The sequence below is a fragment of the Peromyscus californicus genome, unplaced genomic scaffold (assembly GCF_007827085.1).
Source record: "Peromyscus californicus insignis strain IS unplaced genomic scaffold, ASM782708v3 Scaffold_6__1_contigs__length_162567912, whole genome shotgun sequence".
NCBI lineage: Eukaryota > Metazoa > Chordata > Mammalia > Rodentia > Cricetidae > Peromyscus > Peromyscus californicus.
The window spans coordinates 161,421,275-161,449,259 of record NW_026294584.1 but is presented as its reverse complement, the minus strand read 5'-3'; the positions used below and the strand labels follow the sequence as shown (position 1 = coordinate 161,449,259).

General features: G+C 43.3%; 1 protein-coding gene across 1 annotated transcript; it reads left to right on the top strand.

The window, feature by feature from the left end:
* The first annotated feature begins 1,401 nt into the window (after positions 1-1,401).
* On the top strand, positions 1,402-27,908 carry Sinhcaf (SIN3-HDAC complex associated factor). The gene is made up of 6 exons (XM_052721758.1): positions 1,402-1,626; positions 15,282-15,428; positions 17,898-17,997; positions 19,757-19,883; positions 22,747-22,897; positions 25,958-27,908. Exons 1-6 carry the CDS (start codon positions 1,424-1,426, stop codon positions 26,115-26,117), a joined length of 888 nt encoding a protein of 295 aa, XP_052577718.1. The 5' UTR covers positions 1,402-1,423; the 3' UTR covers positions 26,118-27,908.
* Positions 27,909-27,985: the final 77 nt, after the last annotated feature.

Sequence of the window (27,985 nt, the reverse complement as noted above, 5' to 3'; positions counted from 1 at the left end):
AAAAAAAGATTTTTTTTTGTCCATTATGTGACAGGCATTGTTTTAGGCATTGGGATACAAACATAAGAGAAAACCTTTGCTTTAAGTAGTTGTATTTTAGTGAGGTGTCATTTCTCCCCTTCTTACAGGAAGAGAATTACAGAACGCTTTAAAAAAAACTGTGGTCTTCACAAGTAGGTCTGAACTGTGTTCTAGGAATTGGCTGTTGAATTAAAGTAGCACTTCACAAGTATTTCTTTGAATCTGTGTTGTTGGCCCTACATCGAAAGCAGTGAAACTTGCCAGCAATGATAAAGTTTTACAGTTATTTCCACACTTTGCAGCAAGGGACCAATATCAAGTTCTGGAAAAAGACCACCCTTTTCCCCATCTTCTCCCTATCCTCCCAGAATCACCAGGTGTAGTATCACAATCATTCTTTATTTCCTACTTTTTCATCTGAAAAGTTACTTCAGGATCATTCTCCTTTTCTCCTCCCACGTCGTTCCCTGGAACTTCCCTTTGTTTTCTATAGATTACTTCCTTTCTTCTAGAATTGTCTCTCTTTTTACTTTTTAAGGAACATTTAGATATTAGATCACCATATATTCCACAAGGAACAGTGTGTATTTTGCTTCCGCTTTCTCCCTTCTGAAGCGGTTTTGCTGGGGAGAGAAGCTCTTCATGACTGGAGGACTTGGGTCTTTTCAGAAAGCGGTACCTTTCCCACACTAATTACCACCATAGTTTGCAGAGGCTTGAAAACTTAGTTCCAAGTGAGCAAAGCAAAACAAACAACCGAGTTAGGGTTTGGATCATGTTTGAGAAGGGTAAATGAGCAGTGTCAAATGGGACTTTATTAAGGGACTCGTCGAAACTACAAGAACGAAACCTCCACAGGAACGAAACCTCTACTGGAGAACTGACATTTTATTTTGTGTGTGTGCATGTGGAAGTGAATTTGCAGAAGTCGGCTCTCACCTTCAGGTGGTCTTGGAAATACTTAAAGATTTAAAGACAAAACGTAAAGCTCACCTTCAAACAGAATTAAGGAAAGGTGAGGACAAGCATAAATTAAGTGGGTGCCTCCAAGACAACCTTCTCTGTCACCTCAAGCTAGAAACTGGGCATAGGTGCCCGAATGCTGCAAAAGTACCTTCCAGAACTTTCCGAGCTTAGCAGGGTCCTAAAGGGGTGCGGTTGGCTGAGGAGAACCGCTCACCTTTACGTCTTTCACGCCCTGCCACGCCCCCGCGTCGGCTCCCACCCCGGGGCGTTTGTTTACGTGACTTTGCGTAGTAGGCAGGCCCCGCCCCCGTCCCTGCGGGCCGCCGCGTTTCCCGCGCCGCGCGGCTTCTCCCCTTAAAAGGACAATAGAGGCCGCGGGAGCGCGCGCGGACGCCCTGCCCTCTCCCCGCCCAGCCCGCGACGCGCACGCGCCCGTATGCAAATCAGCTCAATTCAAGAGAATTTGGTCCCGGGAGCTGCGCGTGCGCAGAGGGAAAGCGGAATCTACACCTCCGTCCGCGGTAGCAACCGAAGAACTGCAGGAGACAATCTTTCTGGACTCGGCGCAGGCGGAGGGAGTGCTTGCAGGGGGTTGGCCTGGTGCAGTCCGCACCGTGGGGACGCTACTGCGCGTGGAAGGTGAGTGATCCTAGTCGGGACACCGGTACAAAACTGTCTCCGAGGCTCCGCTTTCTGCATTTTTTTCTTTCCTCCCTTTACCTCCCCCGCCTCCTCCGTCCTTCCCATACACAAACACACAGGAAGTTTTGTCTTGGAGATGGCATTGCGAGGAGCGCTGTCCTCGTGCTCTACGGACTCCAGATTCCTTTGTACAGGGGTGTTGGATGTGCGCTTCTTAATTGGGGAGGGTATTTGAGGTAAACCGAAAGTCAGGGTGTGGGGAAAGTGAGTGCAGCGTGGAAACGAACGAGTAGCGGCGGAGTTGCATCCACGCTGAAGGTGACAATGACTTTTCTCAGTTGTAGTGTTCCCCACCGACCCAGAGAGCTGAGTCGGGGTCGCGGAACCCCTGTAGGCTCCGGCTGTGGTCTCGTGCGCCGCGAGCACCCGCGTGTTGCACTCCCGCGGCGCTCGCGATGGTTTGCACGCGGGTGCACAACAAAGCCGGAGCTCGTAAACTAACTTGCCACTACCTGGAGCCGGCGGCCACACGGGCTAAAGACAGCCGGTGAGGGCCAGCCCCGGGGTTGCGCGGCGCACGCGGCGTGGCGTTGTTGGCGAAGTCCGCAGGGACGCGTCTGCGACAATGAGCGCGCAGCACGCGGTCTCTGCACTCGGCCGGCGCCGAGCGGTCTCCGCAGCCCAAAGTTCGCCGCCGGTCTGGTCACCTGTAGCGTGGGTGCGGGCGTCACGCGAGGGGTGGCCGTGGCCCGCAGAGCCAAGCCGTTTGGATGGAGGCGGGGGCGCAGTCCACTGCAGGAGGCACCCAACTCTTTTTTTTTTTCCCCCCTTTTCCCTTTTTGTGTGTGTGCTCCACCTGACAAGCCACGTGCTCAGGGCCGTGACCGGTCTGCGTCCGAGTGTCCGGCTCCGAGTGAGCTGCGGTCGCCGTCGGGGCTGTCGGGAGCAGGACAATGTGATTTCCTGGTGATGGCGTCTTGCCAGTTTCCAAAGCACAGCGAAAGTCGCCAACTCGCAGCATACGCGCGGCGGAGACCTCCGGGCGTCTCTGATCGGGGACTCGGCAAAAGTTTGGCCCCGGGGGCCTGCGGCCGAGGGCACCCGACCTCTCCTGGGGCCCCGCGCGCGGGTCCCTGTCGCCCCGACGCCGCCGGACAACAAAGGGCCGCGTGTGCCCGAGCGGTGCGGGCCGGGCGGGGCGCGGGGCGGCTTTTGTCCCTCAGGTCCTCTCGGAAACTTCCGCAGCGGCGCGGCGAGGCCGTGTCCGTGGGGACACCTCGGCTTGCGGGTCACCGGCGGCGCGACGGAGCGCCGCTCGCCGGGGCGCACGCGTGGCCCGAGCTCCGAGGCAGGGAGGCCGCGTCTGGGAGGTCCGTGCATCCGCCTTTGAAGTGGAACTGTTGCCATGTTTGAATTACGTCAGGCCGAGCGTGCGGAGCGGCCCGGGAGCGGAGGCGCGGCCTTCGGGCGGCGCCGGCGGGGCGCGGGGCCGTTGTTCGGCGCAGGTGAGGGCGGCGGGCGGCGCGTGGGGCCCGGGAGCCCCGAGCGCTGCGCTCCTTCGAGGAGTGGAGTTCTGCGCCCTACCCCAGGACCTCCGACTACACGCGGGGAAGTTTCGGTGCTCCGGGAAGTAGTGACTGAGGAACTAGGGGTGCGTGCCGTGCCGCCTTTGTGTGTTTACACGTGGGGCGAGCTGCGAAGCGTAGCGCAGGTTTGGCAGGGCGGCTTTTAGACACGGTGCAGTTTGTTCTGGTAACTAGCACCCCAGCCCGCCTCTTGTTTTTATTTTATTACTGCAGGTGATGAATGACTTCGGAGGCAGATGCTCATGACCCCCCCCCCCCCCCCCCTCCAATGTTAGGAGTTCGTTCTTAGTAGACTCTTCGCCCTGTCATGTTTTCTAAAGATTGAGGGAACTTTTGCCTTCTTTTAGTAAGAGGTGGACATGAAACTTGTTATTAGCAGGGTACTGAAAGCACCTGCTTTTGAACTAAAGTTTGCCATACTTGAAAATAATTTTTAGTGATCTGTGCTGCAAAACTGAACACGTTTAAATTGCCCACTCTAAATGAAAGTCTGGGATTCGCTTTTGAGTCGGGGCAAAGGCTAAAAGCGTGTGAAGTATTCAGAGGATGATTCGGAGGATGTTTTGGCCTTTAAGAAATGCAGGGCACATATAAATCTCAGACATGACCTTGAAGAATCCTGAGTTGGGGAGTAGTCTTTCAAAGATAGTAAAAGGATGCTGGGAGAAGTTGCTAGAGTGTGACACTGCTAGGGAGCCCTTGCTAGTTTCATAAGTCCTGGGAACTGCGTTGACCTTCGAGTTACCCCTCTTAGACTTTTTTTTCAAGCTAACTTTTTTTGGTATGTGGCTCCAGGCATAGCTCAAAAATTATGCTGGTTTGACACATGGATGCTTCTTTGGTATTTGGGGTTTGCCTGCAGTCTAGACATCTAACCAGCAACATGGTGTCTTGCTTCTTTCCTGATTTCTCCCGTGTTTCAGTTAGTTTGTTAGCATCTAGGTGTGGCATTGACTGGGAAATAAAATTAGATGCTTTACCCTCATGCACCATAAAAATTGAAATCGTTTTTTGTTTGTTTGTTTATTGTTTTGTTATTAGAGAAACATTCCTTTCAAGTTTTGTTGACCAAGTTAATGATACCGAAAGGTAACCCGTCTTGGGGTGCATTTCTTTTGAAGTGACTAGGAAAAGCCTATCAAGAAAATGAAAAACCTTGGGTGTTATAACCTTGGCTTTCCTTTGGGTGACTCCTGGGACACGTGAAAAGACATGAGGTGCTTTGCAAACATTGTTTGATCTGGGTGTTTTTGTTTGTTTTGTATTTCATAGCCCGCTTACTGTGAGACTTCAGCATCTTAGGAAAGTCCACACACCGTGTAGAACTAAACTTATCTGTTCTTACAATCAAGTGGTGCTTGTAAAAGAGACTTGAACTAGTTAAGAGAAAAATGAAGACAAGGTTTCCACTCCCTTCTTGTGAATTTTTTTTTTTTTTTTTTGTGGGTGGTGGGAGACTTTTAAAGAGCATTTGAGGCTAGAGAACTACTTGGGAGGAGTTGGGTATCTCCACCACATGAGTTTAGGCATCAGATTCAGATAGGTAAGTAGGTGGTCAGACTTTATTGGCTGAGTCATCTTGGTAACACTGTTTTAAATACCCACCCTCAAACTTGGTATGTTGTACCACTGTGGTACCTCCACAACTATAACACACACACACCCTACCACCCCCGACAGGGTTTCTCTGTGTAGCTCTGGCTGGCCTGGAACTCAGATCTGCCTGCCTCTGCCTCCTGAGTGCTAGGATTAAAGTCATGTACCACTACCACCCAGCTAAAATAAACTTTTAAATGGAAAAAAACATTTTTTTCTCTTTTAAAAAGACTTATTTATTTTTACATGCAGTGGCATTTTGCCTGCATGTATGTCTGTGAGGGTACCAGGTCCCCTGGAACTGGAGTTGCAGACCATTGTGAGCTGTGATGTGGGTGCTGGGAACTGAACCGGGGTCTTTTGGAAGAGCAGCCAGTACTCTTTCTTTGGGGGGAGGGGTGAACACTGAAAGATCAGAGAAACAGAACAAGCCACAGCTAACCTCACCTCGCCAACTTCTCAGCCAATCCCAATGGATCTCAGCTGAACTGCTGCTAAAAAGCCTAAAAGCTTTAAAAAGCCTGTAGTTCCTGGTCTTCATGCCTTATACCTTTCTGCTTCCTGTCATCACTTCCTGGGACTAAAGGTGTGTGTCATTCCCAAGCAATACATGAGATCTGAAGTGCTGAGATTAAAGGTGTCTGCCGCCATGCCTGGCTTTTTCCAGTGTGGCCTTGAACTCACAGAGATCCAGATGGAGCTCTGCCTCTGGAATGCTAGGATTAAAGTCATGTGCCACCACTGCCTAACCTTTATCTAATATAGTGCAGCCAGTACTCTTAACCCCTAAGCCATCTCTCCAGTCCCAGTGGAAAAATCTAAAGCCAACTTCCTAAGGCTGCTTTGAGAACAATTAACTTTCCATGCCAAGTCCATAGCTGTTGCTTTAGAAATACGTGTTCTGGGCTGTAGAGTTGGTTTGCTTGCTGCTGTAGCTGAAGGCCTGAATTGGGATCACGGCTTCCATGTCAGGTGACCTGCAACCAACTGTAAAAACTCAAGCTTCAAGAGATCCAACACCCTCTCCTGGCAGCCCCTTTGGGCACCCTCACACTTGTGCACACACCCTGCATATACATTAATACAACAAATACTTTTTCCCTCCCTTCCTCCCTTCCTTCCTCCCTCCCTCCCTCCCTCCCTCCCTCCCTCCCTCCCTTCCTTCCTTCCTTCCTTCCTTCCTTTTTTTGAGACAGGTTTTCTCTGTGTAGCTTTGGAGCCTGTCCTGGAACTCACTCTGTAGACCAGGCTGGCCTCACAGAGATCTGCCTGGCTCCGCCTCCCAAGTGCTGGGATTAAAGGCATGAGCCGCCCTGCAAAACAAGTCTTTTAAGGGTTTGAGCCATCTCCTCAGCTCCCAGAAACAATTCTTCAAAAAACAAAACAAAACAAACAAACAAAAAAAACACATTTTCCCCCTCTAGGTAAATGTAAATGGTAAACCTAATTAAAACACATTATCTGAAGCACTTGCTTAATTGTTCAGAAGTTTCTGGGGTTAAATGCCTAGGATGGGGGCCAAATGTTGTGGCACCTTTAAATCTTTAATCCCAGCATTTAGGCAGAGGCAAACAAGTAGGATATCTGTGAGTTTGGGCCAGCCTGGTCTATCCATCCAGTTCCAGGACAGCCAGGGCTACACAGAGAGACCCTGTCTCCAACAAAAAAGAGGAGAATGTCTGCAGTGGGAAGCTGATTCGCTTCGTCCAGTGTTTTCATTTGTGATAATGGCAGTCATACCTGTTTCCACAGGGTTGAAAGTGACTGAAATGTGGGCAGTAAGTGACACAGCTGTTGTCCTCAGGCTGATGTCCTCAGGATTGGGCAGTAGACATCTCAGTTACTTTGCCCAGAGAAACAGTAAATGCTGCATGGAAAGAGTGTGTGTTTGGCCCCTTCCCCCACCATCAGAAACCAGTTCTGGGAAGACACTGCCCTCAACTTCTGTTTGTTATTCCAGATCTGATTCAACCATTTTACACCAAAAAGTCCGGTGAATACCTGGTAAATGTCACCACTTTGTTCCTGGTTTCTCTACAGCGCTTCCCTGGGGTCCTACACTTACTTTTGATTCTTCACAGATTTAAATGGGAAATACTTTCTTTTGATTCTCAAATTTCTTTTTTAATTTTTTTCTGCAACTAAGATTTTGCTGTTGTAGGACTAATCTAAAAATCTAATCCAAAAAGAAAGGCATTTGTTTTCAAGGTGAGAAGGCTTGCTTTCTCCACCAGGAATACAAGGTCACAGATACTTGCTACTACAGATACTTTGTTCTAGAACAAAAGTTGAAACCTAGGCTAAAATAATTCATTTCTAGTTGTGTATTTTGTTTCAGTCTATTATAAGTTTGATTGATTGAAGTAGTTCTAATTGTGAGACTCATTTCTCCTAATTGCTCCCCTCTTGAAAAAAGAATGAATTATTTTTCTACCATTTTATGAAAATTGTTTACCATTAATAATCTTAGGAGTTCATTTGGTTTATATTTTTGTGGGAAGTCTTTAATTAAAAAATTTAAATATTAAGGAAAAACTTCTTTTGAAAACTTTGTTCACTTACTCGAAATTCGTATATGTACGTGTACCAGGTGTGTGCCCAGTGTCTGCAGAGGCCAGAAGAGGGTGTCAGAGTCCCTAGAACTGGAGTTAATAGATGGTTGTGAGCTGCCATGTGGGTGCTAGTAATTAAACTAGGGTCCTGGAAGAGCAACAAGCTGAGACATGTCTACAGTCCTTTTTTTAAAATTATTTTCTTTTTTCTTTTTCATTTTTCAGTCTGCCTTTATGTTCATCTTTGCTGTCCTACTTTCTTGGTAGTAAGCAAATGCCCATGTGTAGAGTTAGTACATGGGTATAATCACGACTTGTTTGTCCTGTCAGGGTTTACTATTGAACAGAGGAGATAACGCAATAAAAAGGTTAAATGAAATCTCATTTGATAGGTAAGTGCTGGTTATTGTGACTCAGGCCTGTAATCCCAGCACCTAGGAGATGTAAGCAGGATAATCAAGAGTTTGGGGTCATCTCAGTTATATATTGAGTTCAAGGTCATCCTCGGCATGTGACTCTGCTTCAAAACAATAAAACTGATCTGAGCAGTGGTGGCACACATCTTTAATCCCAGCACCCAGGAGGCAGAGGCAGGTGGATCTCTGAATTCAAGGAGAACCTGGTCTACAGAGGGAGTTCCAGGACGGCCAGGGCCACACAGAGAAATCCTGTCTTGAAAAAAAAACAAAGCAATATTGAAATGATGAGGGGCTGGAGAGATGCCTCAAAAGTTAAGTGCACTTGAGATTTTAGAGGACCTGAGTTCAGATCTCAGCATACATGTCACATGTACATGCCTGTAACTCCAGCTCCTCTATGGGGATTCAATAATACTCCCTTCTGGCCTTCACTGGTCCCCACACATGAATGTGTGTACACATGTAGATACTCGTGTGTATGAATACAAATTAAATACATTTTTTTTTTTTTTTTTTTTTGGTTTTTCGAGACAGGGTTTCTCTGTGTAGCTTTGCGCCTTTCCTGGGACTCACTTGGTAGCCCAGGCTGGCCTCAAACTCACAGAGATCCGCCTGGCTCTGCCTCCCGAGTGCTGGGATTAAAGGCGTGCGCCACCACCGCCCGGCTTACATTTTAAAAGAATAAAGACATGTAAAGTTTTGTGAATAAACCCTGGGTGAGGGATGGAAAGGAAGCCATCTCAGACAGAAACACCAGCCTGAGCGCTGGAGTGGCTAGGTATCAAAGTTGATTTGGCCCTCCTGGAATACCAGTGTTACAAGTTGTGAGCAGCTGGTAGGCAGGGCCAGCTCCCGAAAAGCTTTGAATTCCTTGCCAAGGAGTTCAGAGCTTAGCCTGCAGCCAAGAGTTGGTACCCTGGAAGGATGATTAATATTTGAGCTGTAGGAAGATAACTATGTTCTAGAAGTCAATCCTAACAAAGACAGGGACAGGCAGGAAAGGAAGACAGCATAAGGACCTTTATGAGATTAGATGGGAGAGCCATGGAGAGAGTGATAGGAAGACAGCTGTTGACTTTCACATTTTTGTCTGGCTGTGGATCATAACCAAGGAAGCTGACACGGCAACAGATTTGGAGGGGCAATATTATCATCAGTGTTGGGCATTTAAAGGTTAGAATGGTTTCGTAGTCACGTGACTGTATTGCTCTCCAGAGCAAAAGGAAGAAATTGGATCAGCTTGGGGATGTTGGAGAATTTCCTGAGAGTGGACTAGACCAAAACTAATGACGAAATGAAATGTTGAGGAAGAAGAGCTGGCATTAAGACAGAACTGGCAGTTAGGGTTGTTGCTTGCTGGATGCGTCCTGTCCTCTGATGCTCTAACCCTTGTGTTGGTGTGTAATATTCAAGAGTTGAGATTTAGCTGTATTTTAAGATGACATTAAAGTTTAGGAATGTTCCTGAAGTGTGAGTCAGGTATGTGTCTGTCTGTGGTCTCTACTTAATATTTTGTTGGAGTGGATTACTTACGATCTTCCTTATGACCCCCTTCCCTCCCTAACCTCCCAAGTTTAGGTTTCACTTTTCCTGCAGGAAACACTCAGTTGAATCCCTAGGATATGTTCTGGGACTGGAAAAGTTTATGTTTCAGTAATGTGCAGATCTTATCAAATTCAAGAAAAAAAAATGTACCCTGGTATTTTCATATACTTGGCAGGAAGTGAGATTTCACCTTAATATTACCAAAGGGCCAATAGAATTAGAAGCAATTTGTGGTTTTTTTGTTTGTTTGTTTGTTTGTTTGTTTGTTTCCGAGGCAGGGTTTCTCTGTAGTCCTGGCCATCTTATGATTCACAGTGTAGACCAGGCTGGCCTTGAACTCAGACTTGAACTCAGAGATCTGCCTGCCTTTGCCTTCCGTGCTGGGATTAAGGGTGTCTGTCACCATGCTCAGCTAAAAGCAAATTTCTCTCTCTCTCTCTCTCTCTCTCTCTCTCTCTCTCTCTCTCTCTCTCTCTTCAAGAGATTTATTTTTGTTTATGTCTAAGCATGTTTGTGCATTTGGGTATGTGCACATGAGTGCAAGGACCTGTGGAAGCCTTCCTCAAGTGCTCCTAACCACTGAGCCATTTCTTCAGCCTCCCTAAAAGCAATTTCTTAATTGTGAAGAAGTGGTAGATAACCTTTTCACCATTTACTGTATGGCTAAATTCTGTAACTGATAATTGCCTCTTAAAAAGCTTACAGAGACTCCACCCCTTCCCACATCACTCCTAATCGAGAATTGGATGGGACGGTTATTTTTCCCTTTATGTTGTGCAAATAGGCAGACCTAGCATTTTTTTTTCTTAATATATACCATCTAAATTCCAGAGGCCTGGGTTTGTGATTTAATTTTTAACCTGTGTTGTCTTAGTGGAAGACTTATTTATGAGTTTGGACCCCTTTCTTGTAAAGTGAGTTTTAGGCTCTGCCAAACAGCATCTACAGTTAATGCTTAGGCATGTGGTTTCTTAAGAGATACGTGTTTGGAGCTCTTTGCAAACAAGTGGAGTCTACAGCCTCATACTCAGCTTCCAGGCAAATTAAAATCCATCACCTTCAAAGTGTTGAGGTAAATTTGGAGGCTTTAATGCAGGTATCTAGAAGGGGGAGGGCGAACAGTATTACTCTTGCTTTCCCTAGGCACCGATGCAGTGTGTTTCATTGTTGGAAAACTCTGCAGCCTAGTGACCTAGCAGTGGGTGAAGAAACAAAACCTTCTTCTGTTGACCCTTTGTGAAGAGTGTTGCTGCAGTTACACTGTTTGCTAGGTTCTGTGAGCACAGGTGATTAAAGAGCACACATGATTAAAATGCCAGCATTACCAATTGCAGCAACTTGGGGATCCCCATACCATGTGCTCACCAGTGGGTTTTCATGTTGAATTTGCCATTTTCTTTTTCTGCCTTCACTCCAAAGTTGTCTTTGGGTTTTTTTTTTTTTTTTTGCTGCTTTACAAGGGTTGTTCTGTTGTCTGTTCTGTAGGATCTGCAGTGGTGTGAATTGTCTAACACGTAGATACCTTTCCATCTGTTTGTTTGTTTTTGAGACAGGGTTTCTTCTGTGTAGTTCTGGCTGTCCTGGGATTTTTGTAGACCAGACTGTCTTTGAACTGAGATCCTCCTGCCTCTGCCTCCCAAGTGCTGGGATTAAAGGCACATACCACCACTGACCAGCTCCATCTGTTTTGCTTTTAAGAAATTTACTCAAGCTTTTTCTTGTTTTTATTGTGTATGTGTATTTGCCTTTGTGTGTGTCTATGCACCAGATATGTACCTGGTGCCTAAAGAGGCCAAGAGAGGGTGTTTGATCTCCTAGAACTAGAGTTAAAGATGATTGTGAGCCACGATGTGTGTGCTAGGAATTGAACCTAGGTTTTCTAGAAGAGAAACAAGTATACTTATCTGCTGAGCCATCTCTCCAGCCCTTCTTACTTTGCATAGGATCTCATGTAGCCCAGGCTATCCTGGAACTCCCTATGTATAGGATACTGATCTTGAGCTACAGCAGTCATTCTGCCTCCACATTTTAAATGCTGGGTTACAGGCACGTTCCATGCACTTAGCCATAAAATTATGTATGTATGGGGAGATGCTATGCACATTAATGTGTAGTGGGGGCCAAAAGAGTTTTGGATCCTCCGGAGCAGAGATTATAGGAGTTAGAGCCCACCCTCGTGAGTGCTGAGAACAAGAAGAGATCCTGAGCTGTCACTCCAATTCAGCCTTTATCTTTCATATGGGAGATTAACTCACCTTTTTTTGTTTTGATTTTTATTTATTGAGCATAGTATTTATAGCCACTCATCCTATAACTTTGCCAGCTATTTACTTTGCAACAAAATATGTTAGGATATTTATAGAAGGAAGTTATAGGGAAGGAGTGTGTATGTTGAATGGATACATTATTACATATTAACTATTTATTGTGGAATAAATTGAGAAATCATAGCTTGTGGTTTCTGGTCTATTTGCATTTATGACTTTCAGATGCAATTTGTATGTCATAAAATTTACTATTCATATAGTTCTGTGGTTTTAGATATTCAGTTTGTCATCACCACCACTGTCTGTAATGTTAGAAAATAAGTTACAATTTTAAGTCCTTTCTAAGATGAGATTGTGTGGTGTCTGTTCTGCTGTGAGCTGCAGCGGACTCACCCTCAGTCAGGAAGCAGGTGATTGCCTCTGGTGCAGGAATGCTTCCAGTATAGATAAGATGCACTGCTGACCAAGCTATTTGAGCAAGTGAGACGGCTCCAGAAGAACTACTTACTTACTGTTTCACAAATTGGGACTTGGAAAGAAGTAAAGAACAGCCACCAGGTTGCTGAAATACCAGGAATCTCAAAATCACAATCAAACCGTGCCAGTCCCACCCACCTTCTCAGATATAACCTGATATAGGGGCGCTATGCTGTGTCTGACTTCACTACAGGGATTGGGTAGATGTTTTGGTTTTGAATATAAGTGACTCCATAGATTTCAGTTAATTCTCAGGGCTCCCCAAACCTCAGTGGTTAAATACCACCACTTTAACGGGCTGCTGTAAACAAAGCTTGGAATGAACACCCTGTGTATTTGCTGCAGATTCCCACGTGCCTCTTAAGGGTGTGGAAGAGCTCAGAAAGGACTTTAATAGGGTTGAGTGGTCATCTAATAAGAGACGACTTGGGTTAGGATCTTGCTTAATTTCTCACAGCACTGTCTAGAATAGAGGATGGACCCTGGGTTTCTGCTCCCACCCCACCCTTGTTCAAGCAGAAGCTAGTCCACAGGAATGTGGTGGGCTGTTAAAAGTCAAAAAAGTCAAAATTCTTGACGGGCTGGTAGTTACTTTTGTGTGTATCCTCACCAAGAAAATTACTGATTGGCTTCACTGTTGAGCAGAGGCTGTAGCTTGTCAGTGTGATGAACGGACGAAACTGGCTTCTTGGCAAATCCAGTCTTGAAGGCAGCTAGCCTCACAGCTTAGAGACAGTCTGGGTGCCCTGTAGTTTTGGCACGGTGTTTTTCTGGGGGGAAGGGAGGGGCTGTGAGGGTAGTTTGTAGACTGCAGGCATGGAGCTTCGTTGTGTGTACTTCCTTTGTCCTTGCTCATGAAGAGGCTGAAGTTTCCTAGTGCTATTGATGATTGTAAGAGGAACTGTGGACTTTTGAACTTAATGGCAAGGGTGTTTAGAGAAGAAACAGGAATATACATGTCTAGTTTCTTGGGTCTGTCATTTGATACTTGCTGTTTTGACTGAAGTGGCATGACCATTTGTTTGGGAGGACATTTTCTTTAAATTTTCTTGAGTTCAGGTTAAAAAAAAAACAAAAAAAACCTCATCTTAACTTTTTTTAAACTTATTTTTTTTTCTTAAAGATTTATTTATTTATTTATTATGTATACAGTGTACTGCCTGCATGTATGCCTGCACACCAGAAGAAGGTGCCAGATCTCATTATAGATGGTTGTGAGCCACCATGTGGGTGCTGGGAATTGAACTCAGGTCCTCTGGAAGAATAGCCAGTGCTCCTAACTTCTGAGCCATCCCTCCAGCCCCTCTCATCTTACCTTATTCTTCAGTTTTTTTGTATTATGTACTTTTCTCACTTTTCTTCTAACAATCCCGCTACTTTGTTTTTCTGTCTTAACAATTTTTACAGGTAGCTGTTAGTTTAGACTTAATAATTAAAGTGTTAGTGGTCTTATTCAGACAGAGACAGGCAGATCTTTGAGTTCCAGGACAGCCCGCCCGGGCTACACAGAGAAACTCTTGTCTCAAAAAACAAACAAACAAGCCGGGCGGTGGTGGTGCACGCCTTTAATCCCAGCACTCGGGAGGCAGAGCCAGGCGGATCTCTGTGAGTTCGAGGCCAGCCTGGGCTACCAAGTGAGTTCCAGGAAAGGCGCAAAGCTACACAGAGAAACCCTGTCTCGAAAAACCAAAACAAAACAAAACAAAAACAAACAAACAAACAAAACAAAGATACACATGCCTCTGGATATTTGGTTACGTGTGAACCTCTTTGTACCTGCTGTGGTCCATGGACGGCACTGGGCTCAGGCAAGAGATGATCTAAGTGGCAGATAGGAAGCTTCATGGCTCTATAAATTCCAACACTATATGTGCAAAGGGAATTGTACCTTTTTATTTCTTTGCCTGATGTTTTTGTGGTAATTGGTAGTTGGGTGTACACATCCTGTGGTCCATTGGTTTTAAGTTTCCATATTTATTGTCCCTCCACTTGGCAGACCAGACTGACCTTGAACTCATGGCAGCCCTGCCTCAAGTCTCCCTGGTGCTGGGATTACAGGCATGTGTCCCCTAATCCAGATCTGGTGAAGTTGACCTTAGATGTGGAGTCTGACTGGCCTCCAGCCTAAAGATAGTTTTTAACCTTCCTTAGTATTGGGATTTTGACCAGAGGAGTTAATTTCCCTCAGTAGTGCATTGACATAATTTCTAAACTCCTAAGGTTGGATTTCCGTGATTTTCCTATCTTCCTTTCAGCTAAAGGTGACTGTATAGAACTTCCCATTTAGCAAAGAGCACACCAACACCAACACCTCTCACTTCCATAGAGGACAGTTGAGTGGAGCTCCTTGTGTCCTGGGAACGGAGGGTCATGGTGAATGCACACAACTTTCCTAGCGGGGAATTGTATTAATGCAAAGACACAAAATACCAAGATTGTTATTAAGTTTTAGGCACATTCTTAATGGCATGTGTGTATGCAAGGAGGCACAGTAAAGAAATTGCCAACATGCCTGACCACTACATGATATGACTAAAGTTTTTATTGTAGATATGAGAGAGAGAACAGCCAGAGGCATCTGGAATAGTCCAGAGCAGAGGGAGAAAGCAGACTGAATATGGTCAGCAAACTGGACATGGCCAGGGTTCTGTAAGAGAAAGGAGACTAACCAGAGACAGGGAGTAGAGAGAGCATAATGAGACTAGCAAGAGCAGAGAGCAGTGAGAATAGCTCGTTTATAAGGAGGATAGTAGTTGGACGAGCTTGAGCTGGAGGGAGTATAGGGTAAAAGGTGAGAAAGGCTAGTGTGAAACCTGTAACAGGTCCTTGTGATCCTGAGGGACCCTGGAGCCCAGAATGGGCTTTGATAGGCCGATAGGTGCCACAAGTAGCCATATGTCCCTTGAGGATTGTGGTATAGTAAGTTGGTAGGGTGTGTGATTTAAGAAAAATGCTGTCCCGTTTCTAGAATATTGACAGGGAGAAACAAAGGAGGTAGTGGATTTATGCCTCCTAGCTTTGGGCATTTTCATGTTCTGTATACTGGCCCTCATGCTGTGGAGTAGTAGATCTGGGGGAGCTCCTCTCTAGTTTGTTAGACTTGGTTATAAAATTACCTGTGCTGGGGGTAGGGTTGAGTAGAGGAAAGTCCTTGCATAGTTTCTTGTCATTGTCCTTAACAAAGCTGCGTCAATTCCCTTGTCTTTACAGCTATTGCCCAGAAGAAAAGATGTTTGGTTTTCACAAGCCAAAGATGTACCGAAGTATAGAGGGCTGCTGTATCTGCAGAGCCAAGTCCTCCAGCTCTCGGTTCACGGACAGTAAACGTTATGAAAAGGACTTCCAGAGCTGTTTTGGGTAAGATTAGTTATGTTCCATTCTTAGATGGAAAAATAGTCAAAGTGTGTGGAAATATTTCCGTGCAAAGCAATGGGAACAATCTGCTAATATTTAAAATCACTAGTTTTCTAATATCTGGATTAGTGAGGATTCATGTTCTTTCTTTTTCTTTTTTTTTTTTCTTTCAAGACAGGGTTTCTCTGTGTAGCTTTGTGTCTTTCCTGGAACTCACTGGGTAGCCCAGGCTGGCCTCGAACTCAAAAAGATCCGCCTGCCTCTGCCTCCTGAGTGCTGGGATTAAAGGCGTGCGCCACCACCGCCCGGCTCATGTTCTTAAAGTAACTTGCTGAGGAGGATGATAGCAATATACTTAATATTCTGCCCTGAAACTTACCAGGGTATGTTAACTTTCCAACAGTACCTGGACGAAATAAAATATTTAATGTTGAACCATTTCCTGTTGTAGAAGATAGTATGTGGAGAGATGGCTCAGAGGTTAAGAGCACTGACTGCTCTTCCAAAGGTCCTGGGTTCAATTCCCAGCACCCACATGGCAGCTCAAAACTGTCTGTAGTTCCAGTTCCAGGGGATCTGATACCCTTACACAGGCATCGAGGCAGGCAAAACACCAATGCATATAAAATAAAAATAAATAAATCATTTAAAAAAAAAAGATAGTATGCTTGAGAGAGAGTGCACCTGCATTTGCATGACATTGATTTTGATTGATTGCATGTGCGCTTTGTTTTCGAGACAGGGTCTCTCTGTAGCCCTGACTGTCCTGGAACTTGCTCTGTAGACCAGTCTGGCCTCAACTCCGAGATTCCCTTGCCTCTGCCTCCTGAGTGCTGAGATCAAAGGCGTGCACCACCACTGACTCCCTGACGCATGTGAACATTTGAGTGCTTGTGTGTGCTCTGTCATTCATGCTGGGGTCGGCACCCTTGAGTGTTGATCTTGCCTAGTCATTAGGCCAGGCTAGCTGGCTTGTGAACTACTAGAGATTCTCCTGTTTCCACCTCACAGCTCTTAGAGATGAGAGCTGGGATTACAGATGCACATGACCATGCTTAGTTTTGCATTGCACACCTCCACACCTGGTTTTATGTAAGTTCTGGATATTTGAATTCAGATCCTCCTGGTGTTTGTTCAGGAAGTGTTTCGCCCACTGAGCCATCCCCCCAGACCACATACTACTTTTTCTTAAAGCATTTGCTCATTGCTAATTCTAGACATAGACTCTGTCTTACTGTTATTAGTTGTTTTTTTGAGGAAGGATATCCTTGTGTATCCCTGGAATTTGCTATGTAGGTAGACCAAGCTTGCTTCTTGGCTGCTGGGATTAAAGGTGTGTGTATTATCCTTTCTGGCCTACCGTGTTTTTAAAGAGTGTGTGTCATTCTAGCCCATGCTATTCACAGTAGCCCTCTTCCCTCTACCTCCTGAATACTGACATTGTAGGTATGCATCACCGCAGCTCAGACTTTGTATTCTTTAGTTTCAAACTGTTAAAATGTAGTACATTGGGGCTGGAGAAATGGCTCAGCCCCTAAGAGCACTTGTTGCTCTTCCAGGGACCCTGGTTCAGTTCCCAGGACACACATGGTAACTCATCTGTTCGAATTCCAGTTTGAGGAGATCCTACTCCTGATCTCTATGGCACCAGGCACACACGGTACACACTTACACACATAAAAATTAAATAAATCTGATTTGACTTTTTTTTTTAAAAAAAGGCAGGCTCTCACTGTGTAGCTTTAGTTGCCCTGGAACTCAGTATGTCTATACCAGGCTGGCTTTGAATTTAAAGAGATCATCTGCCCCTGCCTCCCACGTGCTGGGATTAAGGGTTAGCACCACTACACCTGACTTAAAAAAGATTTTTGAATGGAATACATTGATATGATTGACTAATAACTTTTTTTATTGAAAATTTCGTGTGTGTGTGTGTGTGTGTGTGTGTGTGTGTGTGTGTGTGTGTGTGTTGATCAAATCTACCCATCTCATTCCTTTCCCACCACTCCCCATCATTTTTTTCTTCCAATTTCAACTGCTCAGACTCTTTTCTCTCTTTTTTTAAAAAAAGAACCCACTGAGGGGCCTGGCATGGTGGTGCACACCTTTAATCCCAGCACTCTAGAGGCAGAGACAGGCAGCTCTCTGAGTCTGAGTGAGGCCTGACCAGCACAAACTGAGTTCTAGGACAGCCAGGAGTGAATATTGAGACCCTGTCTAAAACCAATTAAAAAAAATAGGGTAAAAAAAAAAAACAAAAAAATTTCTTTTAAAATACCACTGACTCCACTTAGTGTTGCCTGTATGTATACACATGGGTGTAGGACCACTTACTGGCATATTAATTTAATATCTGAAATGCACTAGAGAAACAGTGGAATAGATCATGTTAGGATAGTCAGAAATCGCATCTATGAGCCATAAATGGGTGTATTTTTCTCCAAGCGTGGTAACATTCTGTTTTCCTTGCAGGTTGCATGAGACTCGCTCTGGAGACATCTGCAATGCCTGTGTGCTGCTTGTGAAAAGATGGAAGAAGTTGCCAGCGGGATCAAAAAAAAACTGGAATCATGTTAGTTCATCTTTTCCTATCTCTTTTAAAATAACATTGACACCAGCATTCCCAATTTAGGAAAGTCTATATCACTAGGATAGAAAAGGCTAAAAGATAAAGATAAACTAGCCTGGTGTTGCATTTCCTGGTCTGTCTACAATACCCTTATTGGAGATTTTGCGGTTGCACATTGTCAGATTCTAAGACTTCATCTCTAGGAAGTCCCAGAGTTAGACCTGGATCCTTTTCACTCTTAGACTGACATGCTGCTTTGAACTAATGAGCGCATAGTTTAGTCTTGTGTTTACTACTTGTCTGACAGGCTACAAAGCTGTCAGCTGCCCATAGAGCTACTGTGGAACCTGAATGAGGTGGTGCCCATAAAATAAAAGGCTAGATGGATGCTGTTCTGGATAAGCTGTGTTAGGTCAGCAGTGTTGATGTGGATTCTGTTATGCTTTTTCCTTTTTTTGCCCATGTCACTAGAATTATATAAAATATATTTAGATATATTTGTATTTTTAAAAATTATGTGTGAGTGTGTACCAGAGGTGGGGGCTATTGTATCCTTTGGAGCTGTGCCTGGGCATGGCACTCAGAGTCAGCTGGAAAAGCCGCTCCCTCATTTGATCTAGATGATCTGAGCAACACTTTTTTAATGTTATTTTTGAAGATGTATTTATTTTCAATCTATATGTGTTTTGTCTACTTTTATGTGTGTGTGCCTGCAGAGGCCAAAAGAGAACGTTGGATCCCCTGGTACTGGAGTACAGATGGCTGTGAGTCACCAGGTGGATGTTGTGACCCGAATTCACTTTCTGCAAGAGCAGCATGTGCTTTTAGTTGCTATACCATTTCTCCAGCCCCCAATCCTTTTTCATTTTTGGTGCTAGGGATTGAACTAGAGTGTGGAACATGCTAGATTAAACTTGTGCTGCTTAGTATCCCCTAGTCTAGAGTTTTGTTAAATTCTTGAATAATGTTAGGTAGCTTTTCAGATTTTTTTTGCTTTATTAAGACAAAGTCTCATGTAGGCTCAGCTAACCTCAAGCTCCCATATGGCAGAGGACAACTTGACCTTCTGATTTTATTACCCTGCCTCTCAGGTACCAGGGTTACAGGTGTGAGCCCCCATCTGTGACCAAGATATGAAATTTACATTACATAAAATATTTTGCTTAAATAGGCGTTTTTCTTTACACAACACAGTGCCTCCCTTTGACAGTGTTAAATTACTGCAGTGGGTTTCCTATGGACCTGTCACCTTAATATGAACATAAGCTTTTCTTTAATAGCTTATCTGAGGAAATCACAATTGTGGTATTTGAGGGTGATGACAACCTTTTATTTTAATTTTTATTTTTTTAACTTTTTTTTTTCTTTTGGTTTTTCGAGACAAGTTTTCTCTGTGTAGCTTTGCACCTTTCCTGGATCTCGCTCTGTAGACCAGGCTGGCCTTGAACTCACAAAGATCCGCCTGCCTCTGCCTCCCGAGTGCTGGGATTAAAGGTGTGTGCCACCACTGCCCGACCAATGACAACCTTTTATGTTGAAGGCCTAAGAAGTAGAACCATGCCATGCTAGACAAGTGAGAGGAAATGCTGCTGTGGTTGATAAATTTAGGGATTGGCATGCAGAATGGTCTAAGTCGTGCTTATTCTTTTCTGTCATGTAACGGTTAAAAGTAGAGAGGAACCCTCGTCACTTTTGAGTATAAAACTGGTTCTCAAGTAAGCATGGGCCCAGATGGTATTAAATATTCAGTATTTTCTTCCAGGTGGTAGATGCAAGGGCAGGACCCAGTCTAAAGACAACACTGAAACCAAAGAAAGTGAAAACTCTATCTGGAAACAGAATGAAAAGCAACCAGATCAGTAAACTGCAGAAGGAATTTAAACGCCACAGTGAGTTTGTTGTTGAGCACCAGTACTGAGTTGTAGTGTTTTATTTTTGACCGGGGCTGGTTTTACAGTATGTGAATCCATTTCCTGCTTACTGTCTGCTAAGTACTGAGGTGGACCCCCTTCCTGTTTTGGAGTCTTAGCCTTTGGAAGGTACTATTGAATCAGTGACTGTGTATTCTTTTTTTCTGCTTTTCTTTTCTTTTTTTTCTCTTTGTGTGTTCTTATTTTGATATCTTAAAGTAACTATAAAGGGGCTTGGGAGATCCTGGAGTGGATAAAGAGCTTGCTGCAAAAACATGAGGACTTGAGCAAGACCCCAGCACCCACATAAAGGCTGGGTGGAGCCTGCAAGGGAGCTCACCTGGAAAGGCAGTTGCTGCCCAGGCCTGATAGCTGGAGTCTCTAATCTCCAGGACCAATGTGTTAGGAGAACCGACTTCCAAAACGTTGTCCTCTGACTTCTGCACGTGCACTGTGACATGTATATGTTTATATACGTACACTAATAAACGCAGCAACAACAAAAAGCTGGGCAGACATGCCTGCCTGTGATCACAGCACTCAAGATTCAGAGATAAGGGATCCCTGAGACAAGTGAGCACTGGATTCAGTGAGAGACCCTGCCTTAGTAAAGATGTCAGTCTGGCTTTCTCATATCATGGGTGTAAACATGTACACAGACAAAACCAACATTCGCATTCTCTCTCTCTCTCTCTCTCTCTCTCTCTCTCTCTCTCTCTCTCTCTGTCACACACACACACACACACACACTCTTATAATAGGTAGCTACTTTTTCAAAGCATACCAAGACAGTGTGTCTTTATTGACATTTTAATTTTCCAGACTGCACTGCCAGCTTGTTTACTTGGGTTTTATACATAAAGAAATTAAGTCCTGGAGATGTACAGAAAAGTCAGCAAATTAGTGGACACAGCATTCAACCAAAGCCTAGATTTCTGGAAAGAAACTCTAGAAATCATCACTCACATGGAGGAAAGTAGCTTCTGACCTTTCAGTGTAAGACACATGTGTTGTGTTGGAATGTCAAATTCATACTGGGTTCATAGACTGTTGTTGGAGATTGTGGTTATCCATATGTTCAGTTTAGACTTTAGACTTTGAAAATGGAAACAGCCTCTTGTTACTGTATAATACCTGTTTAACCCTGGGGACCTGAGGCAAAACTGCTAGATTAAACACACGAGTATTTCATAATAAGAATGTAGTTATTCACAGTTGATAGAATGGCTAGTTTGTTGTCGTCTTTTTACTACAATAAAGATAAATGAAAGTTGTTAAGTGTTTTGGAGGTTCTAATTCAAAGAAGCCTGAGACTTTGTTTGTTGCCCACCTGCCTCATGCTCTCTTGTTCATGCCTAACTGATCCTTACCAATTACAGTTCTTTACTGTATACAGTTGTTATATTATCTTGTATCCCAAAGTCTTAGATTAATCTAAGGGCAGCTTTTAAATGTAAAAATGGTCCACACTGAAATTTGAAATGTTTCAAAGAATACTGAGCATTTAGGATAGGGAGCCTCCCTCACACAGAAGCTGTCTGCTGATGTTTGGGAGGTTTAAATATCCTGCTAGGTTATTCCTTTCAGGTGTGATACTCTTGAAGATTTTGTCTTTAGGAAGTTGAATACCATTTATTAAAATAAAATAGCATACTAATAACACATGATACTTTATTTCAGATGTTTAATTTTCCATTATTTATGTAAGGATTTTTAAAGAGGAACTTGTGAGATCCTTACATTTATAAGCTTTTATTTTCCTTGAATGCTAGAGCTCAAACCTGAGGCTTTGTGCCAGGAAAACATTCACTACTGAACTGCATCTCCTGCCCTTGTAAGCACTCCAGAAAATGTTTCAGTGAGACTAGAGAGATGGCCCAGGGTGTCACTGCTCTTGCAAAGAAGCTTGGTGCCCATCAAGCACCCTTATCAGGTAGCTCACGACTACCTCAGACTCCAGCTCCAGGGCATCAGATAACCTCTGGTCTCCAAGGTTGTCTGCATATGTGTACATGCACACACAAAATTTAAACTAAAGCTTTGGTGTTTAATAAATATTAATAATTGTTTCTCTGAGTTAGAAACTTAGACTGTTAGAGATCCACCTGCCTCTGTCTCACAAGTGCTGGGATTAAGGGTATGCAACACCAGGCCCAGCTCATAATTACGTAATTTTTAAAGTGTTTAAATTTACCTCAATATTTACTATTTCATCCATTCCTCAATTTTAATCTGGGATCTCTTTGTCTCTTTGTAGATAAATCTATTTTCCAGTCAAAATAATTTGTTTGGTTTTGAAGCAGGGTCCAGAGCTGCCTCAAACACATGATCCTCCTTCCTCAATGGATTAGTTAGACTGTTCTAACTAATAAATAAATAAATAAATAGTTAGACTGTTCTATCCATATCCTGGATAGATGGGAAGTTTAAGTGGTGGTTTTGGTCTAAACAGTACTAAAAAGCACAGTGACCATCAACCAAAAGGTTTTTCTGGCTTTCATTCATTCATTTATTTATTCATTCATTCATTTATTCATTTTGGTGTTTTGAGAGTGGGTCTCTCTACATATCTCTGGCCATCCTAGAAATCACAGTGCTGATCAGGCTATCCTCGAACTTAGAGAGAGTGAACCCACAGAGATGGTGTGCCTCTGCCTTCTGAGTGCTGGGATAAAGGGCGTATGCTTTATTTTCTGGCTTTTAAATGCAAAAATATGCTGGTGTAGCTCTAGGCTAGTAAATTAACCTTTATTTTGTGAGTTATTTTTCCATATAGATAAGTGGAGCAGCACCTGGACTTTGCACATGGTGAAACTGGAAATGTCTTTTGTGTTTAATGCAGATTCTGATGCTCACAGCACCACCTCAAGTGCCTCTCCAGCCCAGTCTCCCTGCTACAGTAACCAGTCAGATGATGGCTCAGATACAGAGATGGCTTCCAGCTCTAATAGAACTCCGGTTTTTTCCTTTTTAGATCTTACCTACTGGAAAAGGTAAAAACCAAAGAAAAATTTGTTTATAATCACCAACCCATCTCAACTACTGACTGCAGTGTTCTAGGTATATAGCAGTTGAAAGTATTTGACAAATAACTCGTGGCACAAATAGGAAGTTGGATTAGCAGGAACTGAGCAGACCTTGAATGTAAGACATACATCAAGGTACTTAAATTTACATTGATGGAGTAAGACCTAGCTATTCAGACAGTTATCTCTAAAAAAAGGACAAGTGGTTTAAAGTCTCTTAAAAGGTGTCTTAGTTTCATTTCTGCTTGCTGAGTTAAATATGTGGGGAGAAAGGATATTTTAGCCCACAGTTCCAGGTTACAGTGTCTGTCACCATGGGGAAGTCATAGTAATAGAAGCTTGAGAGAACTGCCCACATCACATCCGTCAAAAGCAGAGGAAATAGTGTGACCTATGTGTGCTTGTGCTCAGCCAGCATCCTCTACTCTTACACAGTCTAGGATCAGGGCCACCCATAGTGGGCAAGTTTTCCCAACTCAATTCTAGATTATGTCAGGTTGGCAGTTAAAACTGTCGTGGTGATAGGGAACACTCAGGCCAGATATGTGGCCAGAGACCAAAAAGAGTCAATAATTAGAAAAGGGAAAATATTTCCAAAGAAAAAGTAGTATCTCTAGGATACAGAAAACAGATAAGACATTTTACTTGTAGACATGCCTAGAACTACAAAATATGAAGGACAGTATAGTTCTGTATGGAGAAAATACACTGCTTTCACAGGAACAATCAAGACACAAAGATGGATTATTTGAAATATGCATAAAGCAAGCCAGAAACCAGTATATTAATGTCTTCAGTTGGCTAAGAGATATTAGCTCTGAGCCAGGCATGGTGATCTTTAATCCCAGCAATTATGACACAGAGGCAGGCAGATCTCTGAGTTCAAGGCCAGCCTGGTTTACAGAGCGAATTCTAGGTCTTGAAAAACCAATAGAATGAGAGAGAGACAGACACAGAGACAGACCCAAAATAAAACTATATTTAGCAAAAAATATCTTATGCACAAGTGCGTGAGACAGTTGACTGGAGCCAAGCATGATGTCTTTTGCCTGTAATCCATTGAGGAAGGAGGATCATGTGTTTGAGGCAGCTCTGGACCCTGCTTCAAAACCAAACAAATTATTTTGACTGGAAAATAGATTTATCTACAAAGAGACAAAGAGATCCCAGATTAAAATTGAGGAATGGATGAAATAGTAAATGTTGAGGTAAATTTAAACACTTTAAAAATTGTGTAATTATGAGCTGGGCCTGGTGTTGCATACCCTTAATCCCAGCACTTGTGAGACAGAGGCAGGTGGATCTCTGTGAGTTCAAAATTAGCCTGGTCTACAGAGGGAGTTCCAGGACAGCCAGGGCTACTCAAACTGTCTTGAAGCACCCCGCCCCCCCCCAAATCAAAAAAGTAGTTGTGGAAGTTTGAAATGAAGAGAAACTAGAGAGCTTGGTGGTCAGAGCACGTTTCAATTAAGAGCAGTTGGCTCTTTGAGAGGACCAGAGTTGAGCTCCCAGCATCCTGTTGTCTGGAAGCTTGTAACTGCCTATAACTCCAGCTCTAGGTGATTTGACATCTTTTGGCCTCAGTGAGCACCTGTACACACACAAAGACATACACACACACATAAATAAATGATAATAAAATAGAGGGAGGGTTATTACTTGTTGAGTCTGTGGTAGTAAAGATGATGGTGGATTTAAAGTGTCCTTGCCTTGCTGATACTAAATACACTGAGTAGCTAGAATTCTATGAAGTAACTAAAGCCAACAGTGTTGAATTAGCATAAGTTAACCTGTAATCAGAATTTTCCTGTCCTGACTTCTCGGTCCCAAATAACCTACTCAGAGACTGAATATGAATCATAAATACTTGGCCGATAGCTCAGGCTTGTTACTAGCTAATTCTTACACTTAAGTTAACATATAATATATATTATTTATTTATATATAAATATATGCTTTGGCTCATGGCTTATTACCTACCTCATTTTCTACACATCCTGCTTGCTTGGTGGCTGGGTGGCGTCTCCCTATGACTCTGCCTTCCTTCCCATCATTCTCAGTTTGGCATTCCTGCCTAGCTTCCTGCCTGGCTACCAGCCTGTTAGCTTTTTATTAACCAATGAATGATACATATTCACAGTGTGTAGATGGATTATTCCACAGTATTATCCCATATAAAAGATAGTAAAGTAGGAAGAGTAGAACAGAAAAAGTGAAGTAATATGATAGAATAGGACTGGGCATATAGGTTCTAATTAATATATGTAAGGACCTAGGTTCAGTCTATACCTAGCTCTTCCCTGAACAGAAAGGAATAGTAGAACCCAAATTAGTTAGTGATCACAGTGATAACATTAGCATTTCAAAGATGGATAATCAAAGAATCTAACAAGGTAAAGTATATTCTATACAAGATAAGAGACAGGAAAATTACATCCAGCAAAACAAAGTAATAGAAACCAACCCATATAAATGGAAGTGAAAATATAATACAGATTGGAACATACAAAGGAACATAACTGTGTGAGCTTGAGGTTGATTTTTGATCTCAGCACTGGGGAGGCAGAGATAGGATCCCAGGGTTTTGCTAGCCAGCTAGTCTAGCCAGATTGGTGAGCTCCAGGTGAGGGGCAATTGAGGAAGACACCCCATGTTGAACTCAAGTTTCCACACACATTTGCATGTGCACATGCGTACACACAAGTTCCACATCAAGATGTATGGGTAAATGATTATTGCTTTTGGGATATAGAGGTAGATTAAGCAGGATTAATTATATTTTCATAAATAATCTGATGAGTATCTAAGATCAGTAAAGTACCTAAATCCTAAAGGTAAGCGTAGAAATAAAGGGAATCAAAAGGAAATAGGCAGAGAATCAGAGAAGAGTAGGATTTACTAAAAAGATCTGACCAAAATGTGTTTCAAGAGAACAGAAGCTGTGGGACTGGAAGGATGGCTCGGAACTGAACAACTTGAGTTCTGAAAATGCACGCTTATAATATATCTTGTTCTCCTTTATTTTAGACAGAAAATATGTTGTGGTATCATCTATAAGGGCCGTTTTGGGGAAGTCCTCATCGACACACATCTCTTCAAGCCTTGCTGCAGCAGCAAGAAAGCAGCTGCTGAGAAGCCTGAGGAGCAGGGCCCGGCGCCTCTGCCCATCTCCACTCAGGAGTGGTGACTAAGGTTCATGTAGAGGGGAACAAAGAGTGATTTAAACGTTGAAAAGACCACAAAGCAACAAACTGACCCTCCTATTTTTAACTTGGATACCTGCTATTCTGCCAAAAGACATTTTCTAGAATAGTTTTTAATGGGTTACCCGTCCCCCATCCAACAAACTCTGAAGCCAGTTTCTAGCTTACTACAAGAAAAAAGTGTACATAATATTTAAGATGCTGAGTATTTCATAGGAAAGCTGAATGCTGCTGTAAAGTGCTCTTTAAGTCTTTTTTTTTTTTTAAATCCCCTTTAATGAACAAAATTAGGGGATTTCAGGGGACAGCGATGGGATTTGTTGTGTGATAAACCATTTGTAGTTTAGTCTTTCTGTGGAGAGGCAGTGGTTGGGGCATTTTAAAATGGCTGGCTACACTTGTTTTCCCTCATGATAATTTGTCATAACTCAGTAGCATGACCTGCCCCTAGAGGTAGTTAAACATTTTTAAATGCTAAGGTGTTGCCAAGGTTCTGATGAATCAGACCTGTACTACTGATTTTTAAGCAGGACAGAATGAGCTTTCTGCAAATAGCTTGAAGGAGGAAGCAATTTCTGAACACAGGTAGTACCTGTCGCCTCCCTTCATCATAATATTTGATAAAAGACTTTATGTGAACCTTATCAAACAGAACCAGAGCTCTTTCTGGGGAAGGCAAGCCTGTAGGATGGGCAAGGTCCTAGAGGGATAGTACCAAAGCATCACCACACAGTAGGGAACAGGTGGTTAGAAACCACTTAAACAGAATGTGTAAGTCCTGGGGATGCACGGGGCACAGCTGATGCTGCTTGGGGCACATTTCTTAGAGGGCTTGCAGTGTGTAAATAATTGACATTGGTGTTACACAACTGTCTGGGATTCACTGAAATCCACATGATTCAGTTCTAGCTCTGGATTACCTCAGTTGACCTTTGTGGAGGTTTTATCTATAGAGTAGCTCTTTGCCTTGTCATAACTTTATTAGGGTTTGGGGTTTTGTTGTCTTATTTTTCTCCCACTATTTAAAGTTGATTAGAAGAAAAGAGTTGTGTGTTGAGGTTGGCTTCTTGGAGTTGGGCTCCTGAACATCAAGATAGCTGAATGGAGCTCCTCACATAGAGATCTCAGCAAGGGCTTCTCAGTTGAGCCCTACTGAAGTTGTCTGATTTCCTCTTCTCAAAATTCAGGAAAAACAATAGTGCCATTTCAGACCTCTCACAGAGGGAGAGGTATATGGCTGCCTTAGTATTCTGTCACTCATAATTATTTTAAAAACTGGAGTTTTATTAAAGTCTGTTAGTGTTTCACAACAAGGAGGGCCACAGTTTGTGGCATCTTACAGTTTTATAGTTTTACATTGTGTGTCTTTTTCCTTTTTGGAAAACCTACCTAGTACAAGCCACCACATGCACAGACTGCTCAATGAGTGGGTTGGTTCTCCACGGCCCTTGACGTAGTACAGAGTCCAGCCATTACCATTCTCCTGCGTTACTTTGACATGGGATTTTTTTTTTTGTACATTTGGCTGCAGTATTGGTGGTAGAATATACTTTGATGGATCATCTCTACTTCTGTATTTATTTATTTATTACTAGACCTCAACCACAGTCTTCTCCCCCTCTACTCTCTGCCTGTAGGATGTACTGTATGTAGTCATGCACTTTGTATTAATATATTAGAAATCTACAGATCTGTTTTGTACTTTTTATACTGTTGGATACTTATAATCAAAACCTTTACTCTAGGGTATTGAATAAATTTAGTCTTATTAGAAAATAAAAGCTGTTTTGTGATTTTGTTTTAAAGGTCTCTGGTAAGAATATTTTTCAGGGCCTGGAGAGATCACTCCCTT